The sequence below is a fragment of the Cervus elaphus genome, chromosome 30, assembly GCF_910594005.1.
Source record: "Cervus elaphus chromosome 30, mCerEla1.1, whole genome shotgun sequence".
Taxonomy (NCBI): domain Eukaryota; kingdom Metazoa; phylum Chordata; class Mammalia; order Artiodactyla; family Cervidae; genus Cervus; species Cervus elaphus.
This window is the reverse complement of record NC_057844.1, coordinates 75048850-75057898: the sequence shown is the minus strand read 5'-3', so window position 1 is coordinate 75057898 and position 9049 is coordinate 75048850. Positions and strand designations below refer to the sequence as shown.

Here is a 9049-nt window from a genome sequence, read left to right as displayed (position 1 = left end):
TAAGTTTTTTGTATATTTTACACAATTTTTTTAAAAAGACAATAGAGACTCGCCTTCCTTTTCCCTTTTAATGTTCCTTTCAGTGCTGGCAGAGTACAAAACCCCTCCTCAAGTCAGAGGAGCAAACAGAAAAACAGATCTGGAGCTCCTTGCTGTATTATTATTTTTGGTTTTGTTATTCTTAAAGGAAGGAAGTGTAGTTTTCCAGAAATGCTTTCCACAGCTCACAGGCCAGGTAAAAGCCACACATCTGCAGCACTGCACACACATTGAACGGACCAACCTTCTGCCCATTTTTGCAGACGTGGTGCTTTCGCATCGCAGTAGTGCTTTCCGAAGTGGGGTCCCCAGACCGTCAGCCTCACCTTTAGCGTGTGTTAGAAATGCAGATTCTTGGGCCCCCACCCCGATCTACTGAGTCAGCAAATCCAGGTGAGGCCGGGGACCCTGCATTTCATGAGCCCGCCCCCTTGGCTAAGATGCACGCTCAAGCCAGGGCATCCCAGCCCAGATTTCCCCTCTGGCGGCCCCCGGGGGCCGGGGCGGAGTCCAGGTGCGGGCCGCCGACAGGTGTCCCCCCTCTGGGGCTCAAGGGGCGCCGACCTCTGCCCCGGCCGTTCCACCGCCTCCAAGGGTGGAGCCCCGCCGCCCCGCCTGCACACCTCCAGCTGCACAGGTGCTGGGCAGGGCCTGGAAACCGAGTCACAGGAAGCAACACCTTAGCACGGATTCCTCCCACCTGGACTCCTCGCTCGCCAGTCGCAGGGAGCCCTCGGAGCCGCCAGCATGGGTAGGCGCACGGGGCGGGTCGGGGTCCCGGGGAGCGGAGGGGAGCCGGGCGCAGGCGGGGCGCTGCGGAGCGGTTCCCCACGGGCCGGGAAGGGGCCGGGCTGCCACGCGGTCCACACCGGTGGCTCGGGGACCTGTGCGCTCGCGCGCGCGCGGAGCAGGGAAGGCCATGTGCGCGCGCAGCCGGGACGTCTCGGGGCGGCGGGAAGCGACCACAGAGGGTCCGCGGAGCGGGAGCCGGGGCGAGGGGCGGCGGTGGGGGGCGGGGGGGGGTGCGCTGGGGCGGAACGCAGAGGGAGCGGGCCGCAGGCGCCAGTCGCTCATCGGAAGAACTAACGCCATAACCTTGACCTGCCCACCTGTTGGGCATCCATGGCCTCTGTGTTCCCACCCCGTGGGCTGTGGGCTGGATGGGGTCGTGCTGATGATGGGAGGGGCCCGCAGAACCTCAGTGGGGAGGGGGGCAGGCTCCCTTGGCATTTCCCTTGCCTCTGGCTGGCCAGGTGACTCCAGAGCTGCAGAGGGAACCCTGGTCCAGGAGGCGGTGGGGCTGGGCAAGTGGGTCACACCTGGGGTCCCCAGGGGTGCTGGCCTTGCGCCTCCTCCCGCGTGTACGCGGTCAGCCAGGGCGCCCATCAAAGCGCCGCTTGGCAGGCGGACCGGCTTCTGGGCTGGTGCTCTGGGTCTCGCTGCAAAAACACCGTTCGCTTGTCACTCGGTGCAGCTTTCCTGGGAGGTGCTCCAAAATATTTATTTTGGTTTTCAGATCCCCACACCTAAGTAGTTTCTGTGCTGAATGGGAATTTCCCAAACGTAGTTACAGTCGTGGTAGCTGTCTGCCGCCTGATTACCAGTGAATGAACACTGTGTAGTCCCCAGGGAACACACTTTCTAGTTCACAGATTGATCCTTAAGGGTTCACGGGTTCTTTTGTGTGTTTTGCAACTGAAATAGGCATAGCATGTGAGAAGCAACAAAAAATTTATGTTCGCACACCAGTTGCATGTTTGTTGTTCAGTGGCTCAGTTGCGTCTGACTCTTTGTGGCTCCATGGACTGCAGCATGCCAGGCTTCCCTGTTCTTCACCATCTCCCCAAGTCTGCTCAAATTCATGTCCATGAAGTAGATGATGCCATGCAACCATCTCATCCTCGGTTGCCCCCTTCTCTTCTTGCCCTCAATCTTTCCCAGCATCAGGGTCTTTTCCACTGAGTCAGCTCTTCCCATCAGGTAGCCAGAGTTTGTGTTTACTCAGGTCCTAAGTTTTCAATATCTGGGTCTAGCTAATAAATGAAACAAATAATTAGGAAATGTCCTTTAATTTAAAAAGCAGCAGTGACTTCCCATCTTAAGAGCAGACCTCGGTGACTGAGATGATGCCAGGATTGTTTCAGGTCTGCTTATGACTGCAGGGGGACACTTGGTGAATTCAGCAGGAGGGAAAGAAATGAGGAAAAGTTCTTAGGGAAACATTTTTCTTGAAAACAGTCAGATAGGAGATATTTTTGGCTAGGGAGGCCACACAGTGCCTGTGGCAACTATTTAACCCCACCCTTGGAATTTGAAATATGAAACAAATGGGCAAATCTGTGTTCCAGTAAAATGTTACTGATGGGCATAGAAATGTACGTTTTATATAGCTTGCAGGTGTCATGAAATAGCCTTTAAGTGTGTTCTTCAATCCTTGTAAAATATAGACATCATTATTAGCTTGCTAGCCTTACGGAAAAGGGCAGAGGGCTGGATTTGGCACCAGGCCATAGCTCTTGGTGACCTTTGCTTCAGTGAACGTGAGAGATTATCAGAGTCGAGGTGCAGAGGAGGCCAGGGCCGACCTGGCTTGACTGGGGAGCCCCCTCTGAGGCCTTTGGAGGGCTGGGGATGCCTTTGCTGAAAATCTCAAATATTCAGTGTTCCTCCTCGTAACCCCACCGCACCCCCTGGCCAAGAGCTTAGCAAATATTTATGCTGAAGTTCTTCTCACAAATTCCTTCCCTTGCTCTGGTTCTAGAAAACCATAGATCCCGCTTCTGTCATGTGCCCCACCTGGGACTCTGAAAATGTAGGTTGAGAGGGCTTCGGGTTCTAGGAAGCAAGTTCCCCTGAAACCCAGGCCAGGGCCTCTGGGCCAACTTGAGTAGTTCATTCACTTTGTTATTGTGTCCCTGCCCCCAGCCCTCAGCTTCCTGCTGGCCTCATATGTCCTTCTGAAGAGTTTTTCATGCCAGTTTCCTGCTTGAGTAGAAAAGGAAATCCCTCAACCCTGGGCATTTACAAGTCCTTCCACATTCTCTCCTCTTTCTAGAAGCTCCTGGGTAGACCTGTGAACAGAGCCAAAAGGCCAGGGAGGCTGGCATTGCTGCTGTCGGCTGGAAGCCGTGGGGCGGGGGTATCCCACACTCGGCCCCCACAGCTGGGGCCGAGGGCATCTGAACCTCAGGAGGACCTCTTCCTCCTCAGAGTAAGAAGAGAAAACTTCTAACATTGGGTCCTTTTAGGCTGACATAACGGCAACCCACTCCAGCCTTCTTGCCTGGAGAATCCCATGGACAGAGGAGCCTGGCGGGCTCCAGTCCACTGGGTTGCAAAGAGACAGTCACGACTGAAGTGACTTAGCAAACACGCTCTAAGGCAGTGGCTTTTAGACTTCAGCCTGCATCGTGATCACTTGAGCTAGAGCTTATCCTAACAGGTGGCCGGGCCCCCACTCTACCATGTCTGTATCAGTGGGTCAGGGCAGGATTCAAGGATTTACAGCTTCCCAGATGCTGCTGCTCCTGCCAATGCCCAGGACCACACTTTGAGAATCACCACCGTAAGTGACTCTAAACGACAACTCTCTTTTCTTGACCCTCGCCCACATCCACATGTTACTATTGTGCCCCCAGAACGAGATTGTGGCAAGATCTAGTGCAGTCTGGGCCCTGGGTTGTCCTCGATGACCAAACTTGGGACACATTAGTAGCTAGAATTGGAAAATTAGCTCGTGAGGGGAGCCAGCTAAGGTTGGTACAGGTTGACCTGAATCACCTATTTATGCAGGTGTTTTATTTTTGTACCTTTACTACATAAAGGTACAAAACTGTCCTGCCCTAAGGAAACTCATATCCTCAGGGGCAGAAGCACAAGCCCATAAACCACATTTTCCCACACCGAATTGCAGTTGAGGGGAATAAAGTATTATGAGACCAGTGAAAGCAGTCGCTTATGGTGTCTTGTCAAGGTTGGAGAATTTGCCATCTTCATGATAAATTTTTGCATAGCCCTTCACATCCTCACAAAATATCCTGAGTGGAATTATTCCAGTTTTGGTTTACTCAGATTTCTGATCAATAGCTTTCACACTGCCCTTTGAGTTGCTGAAGGACAGAGACAGCTTGAGGGATTGTTCCAGGGGCTGGTTGAGCCACCAGGCGAGTTCCCAGGGAGCCGTCTGTTCCCTGGGGTCAAGCTGACGAATGGAACCACGGTGCAGAGACTGCCAGCCAGCTCTGTTCCCACTTCTCTGGGCCGTGGCCGCTCTTAGACACAATTCTCCATATATCTCGGTTCCATCCCTGGCAGAAGAGAAAGTGGGTGGGCGTCCCAGGTGAGTCGAGAAGGAAATAAAAACAAGGGTGGACCCGGGACATTCCTCCTCCCTCCATGATGGTGGTGAAAGAAAGAGGCAGTATTATCAGAAGATGAATGTGAACCCTTGCCTCATAGCCCTGGGATTGCAACATCAAGAAGCAGGGAATCGCTGGTTTCGTAACTTTGTCCCCTGATTTCAGAGGTCAGAAACGTATCCCCGAGGAAACAGCGCGGTGGGGTCACCCCGTGGGGTCGATGTGAACAGGGCTGGCTGCCCAGACCTGGTCCAGGTGCAGCTCCTATCAGCAGGCAGGATGGGGATACAGGACCGCCTCAGCAGGTGGAAGGTACTACAGCCAAGACAAGGGATGCGACTGTCCACAGACTCTCCTGAGGAAGAAGGAAGGTCTAATCCTTCGTGATTGGAGATCAGCCTGGGCTGCTGTCAGTCTGCCTTTCCAAGTCACCTGCATTTCATGAGATGTGTGACCCTGAAGCTGTGCCCATCAGGAAAGTTTGGTTCAAGGACCAGACGGAAGACCAGAAAATTCCCAAACCATAAGAAGACCCATTAAAAGTGCTCGGACTCAGCATTTCAAACTGTCTGCAGGGTTTTCATGTAAGCTCTATTAGGACATGTCAGGAGGGACGACTGAGATGTTCTTAGAGGAACAAACGTTTTTCTCACTTAGTCCAAACACGTTAAGTTCCATGATGTACTCTTTCCCCTGTGGCTGCTCTAACAAAAGCATCACAAACCAGGTTGTTTAAAACGGCAGAAGTTTATTGTCTCGCATTTCTGGAGGCTGGAAGAAACCCAGGCGTCAGCAGGGCACGCTCTCTGAAGGCCGTAGGGGAGAATCTATTCTCTGCCTCTCCTCTTGGCTTCTGGTGCTGCCAGCCAGCCTGGCACGGCTTGGCTGGTGGATAGAGCTCTTCCGTCTCTGCTTCCATCATCACGTGGCCATTGTCTTCCCTCTGTGTGCACGTGGCTGTCTTCTTATCAGGACACCGGTCGTGTGGGATTCAGTGCCCATCCTACTCCAGGATGACCTTGTCTCCACTCTTCACGTCAGCAACAACCCCATTTCCAAATAAGATCACCTTCCAAGATTATGGAAAGGACCGTAGTTTTGGGAGAACACTGTTTATCCCTATACATGGTGCTAGAAGCAGGCTTCTCTGATGGCTCGGACAGTAAAGAATCTGCCTGCAATGAGGGAGGCGATCCCTGGGTTGGGAAGATCCCCTGGAGAAGGAAATGGCAACCCACTCCAGTATTCTTGCCTGGAGAATCCCACGGACAGAAGAGCCTGGTGGGCTATAGTTCATGGGATCTCAGAGTCAGGTATGACTGAGCGACTAACACTTACTTAAAAACATAAATGGTACTAGAAAACATTCTCTCTGAAATATGTGTATTATTTATCAATAACTTTAGTTAGGAAATATTCATAGTGTGCATAGATGGCTCCATTGTGGCCGGCATCCTCAGCTTAGGTGCTGCATTTAGTAACTAGTGTCTTCCCCCAGCAAGACGGATGGATTTTTCCAGTCATAGCTCTAATCCATTCTGAACAACTGTCTATTTAATAACAGACCTGGTTTGTAAATACACTCCCGAGTGTGTAATAGTAGGTGAATCAGAAATGTCCACAGTGATGTCATAGACATGGGTGATTTACCTTATTAATTCTAAAAATAATGTACAGATTCTGTTGATACTGTGTTCTGGATCAGTGGATAAAGTTTCCAGGCAATCTTTAACTATGAATAGTGTTTAGCTTTTTGCTTTTTGTTTATATATATATATATATGTATATATATATATAGTTCTCTCTTCCATGTGTGTTCCTTCTAAAATCTTAAGACTGGAAAAAGTAAGTCACCTAACACTTCTGTGGAGAGCTGTTAGGTAATATCTGATAAAATTTAAAACACACTCAATGTTTTATCAGCATTCTACTTCTAGAAATTTCTTACGGATATTCTCATGTAGTCTCATGACAGGATGGAGCCATGTTCAACCTAAATATCAACAAAGGAAAACATTTGCATTCTGTACCTAGTTTTGCAGCCTAACTTCACACTTACCATGATCAGAAAGCAGTTTTTCTAGTCATGATTTAATATCTTAGAGCCAAAAAAATCATGATGTCTAAAATTTCAGGTCGTTAACTTATTTTTAATTGCTTCCAAAGAAACTCCCCTAAAAACCAGAAGATAGGTTTTAGTGGTTTCTTTTTTTTTTTAAATTTAGTGACACGTGCACGCCCCAGGCATTGTTTTCTCCTGTGAGGACACTCAGCGGGTCAGGGCCAACGGTAATACTCTTGTTTCTCCTGCCTGTTGGGTGCATGTGACTCGCCATGGTGGTGGCGTCCAGAGGCCGGGAACCCCTCCTGTCACATTCTCTCCTGTCTCCTTTTACAGCAGCTCTGAGGCCTGGTCTGTCTTTACCCTGAGAATATATTTGTTTATTCACTGTCAGCCATCAGAGCATTTAGAGTCAGCCTCACTCTTAAGTTCAGAATACAGGGTGTTCCTTTTTTTGTTTCCTTTAAAATTTGCCAGGCTCCATTTTATTATTATTATTTTTTTTTTTTTTGGCCACTAGGCATGTGGGACGTTAGTTCCCCAACCAGGGATTGAACCCACACCTCCTGCATTGAAAAGGCAGCATCTTAACAACTGAACCACCAGGGAAATCCCTACAGGGTATCCTTGTAGACTACAAGAATGTCCAGGTGTAAAAAGCTTTTGCACAGCAAAGGAAACTATAAGCAAGGTGAAAAGACAACCCTCAGAATGGGAGAAAATAATAGCAAATGAAACAACTGACAAAGGATTAATTTCCAAAATATAGAAGCAGCTCATACAACTTAATGCCAGAAAAACAAACAACCCAATCAAAAAGTGGGAAAAAGACCTAAACAGACATTTCTCCAAAGAAGACACACAGATGGCTAACAAACATATGAAAAGATGCTTAACATCGCTCATTATTAGAGAAATGCACATCAAAACTACAATGAGATATCACCACATACCAGTCAGAATGGCCATCATCAAAAAGTCTACAAACAATAAATGCTGGAAAGGGTGTGAAGAAAAGGGAACGCTCTTGCATTGTTGGTGGGAATGTAAATTGATACAGCCACTATGGAAGATGGTATGGAGATTCCTTAAAAAACTAGGAATAAAGCCACCATATGACCCAGCAATCCCACTCCTAGGCACATACCCTAAGGAAACCAAAATTGAAAGAGACACATGTATCCCATTGTTCATTACAGAACTATTTATGATAGTTAGACCGTGGAAGCAACCTAGATGTCCACTGACAGATGAATAGATAAAGAAGTTGTGGTATATATACACAATGGAATATTACTCAGCCATAAAAAGGAACTCATTTGAGTCAGTTCTAATGAGGTAGATGAACTTAGAACCTGTTATACAGAGTGGAGTGAGTCAGAAAGAGAAAGATAAACTTCGTATTCTAACACATATATACGGAATCTAGAAAAATGATACTGAAGAACTTATTTGCAGGGCAACAGTGCAGAAACAGACATAGAGAATAGACTTATGGGCCTGGGGAGAGGGCAGGAGAGGGTGAGCTGTATGGAGAGAGTAACATGGAAGCTTCCATTACCATACATAAAATAGATCCAATGGGAATTTGCATTATGTCTCAGGAAACTCAACAGGGACTCTGTATCAACCTAGAGGGGTGGGATGGGGAGCGAGATGGGAGGGAGGTTCAAGAGGGAGGGGATATATGTATACCTGTGGCTGATTCATGTTGAGGTTTGGCAGAAAACAGCAAAATTCTATAAAGCAATTATCCTTCAATAAAAAAATAAATTAATTAAAAAAAAATGCCCAGGTGCAGATACAGGAAATCCCTGGAGAGTAAGGATGGTTTTCAAAAGCCCCAGTAGACTCGCCCCCTGAGTCACTGATTAGCCTCCACTTGAGGCAGGACTTAGGCCCACCCCTGGACGTTTTTGTTTTATGTACGAGCTTACCGAGCACTAACTCTGGCTGCCCTGTCCCTGCAGTAGGGGAGTACACCGGCTCCGAGCACGTCCCGGGGGCTTAGATCTGGGGCGCCCAGAGCTGATTTCTTTCTGAGGGAGAATGGGAATGGCGGTCAGGAATTCAGACCTGTGGTTATGGAAACAAGATGCTGAAAGCTGCAGGTGATTTATAAAACCATCAGAGGCGGCCGTTATGGGCCTCTTATGCCTGTGATTTTAGACAGTTGTTTATAGAAGTCTTTTTTTAAAAAAAGTATTACCAGGAGGTTGGGCTTCCCCAGTGGCTCAGCTGGTAAAGAATCCACCTGCAATGCAGGAGACCTGGGTGTGATCCCTGGGTTGGAAAGATCCCCTGGAAAAGGGCATGGCAACCCACTCCAATATTCTTGCCTGGAGAATCCCATGGACAAAGGAGTCTGGCGGGCTACAGTCCATGGGGTCACAGAGTCAAACAGAACTGAGCGAGTAAGCACAGGAGTGTGCCTACAAACGCTCTCTGTTTGGGGTTTAATTGTGTCCCCCACCCCACCGGCTGCCTCCCCCGAGTCCATATACTGAGGACTCCCCCCAGTACTTCAGAATGTGACCTTACATAGAAACAGGGTCATTGCAGATGGAGTCAGTCCAGGGGAGGTCACCCT

The 9049-nt window shown here is 48.9% G+C and overlaps 1 protein-coding gene across 1 annotated transcript in view; it reads left to right on the top strand.

Moving 5' to 3' along the window:
- The first annotated feature begins 694 nt into the window (after positions 1 to 694).
- The window catches only part of SLC15A1 (solute carrier family 15 member 1), a 47591-nt gene continuing 39236 nt past the window's right edge, over positions 695 to 9049 (top strand). Inside the window, exon 1 of the mRNA XM_043891974.1 lies at positions 695 to 790. Within this exon, the coding sequence (XP_043747909.1) occupies positions 787 to 790 (4 nt within the window). The 5' untranslated portion in view covers positions 695 to 786. The remainder of the gene's footprint in view (positions 791 to 9049) is intronic.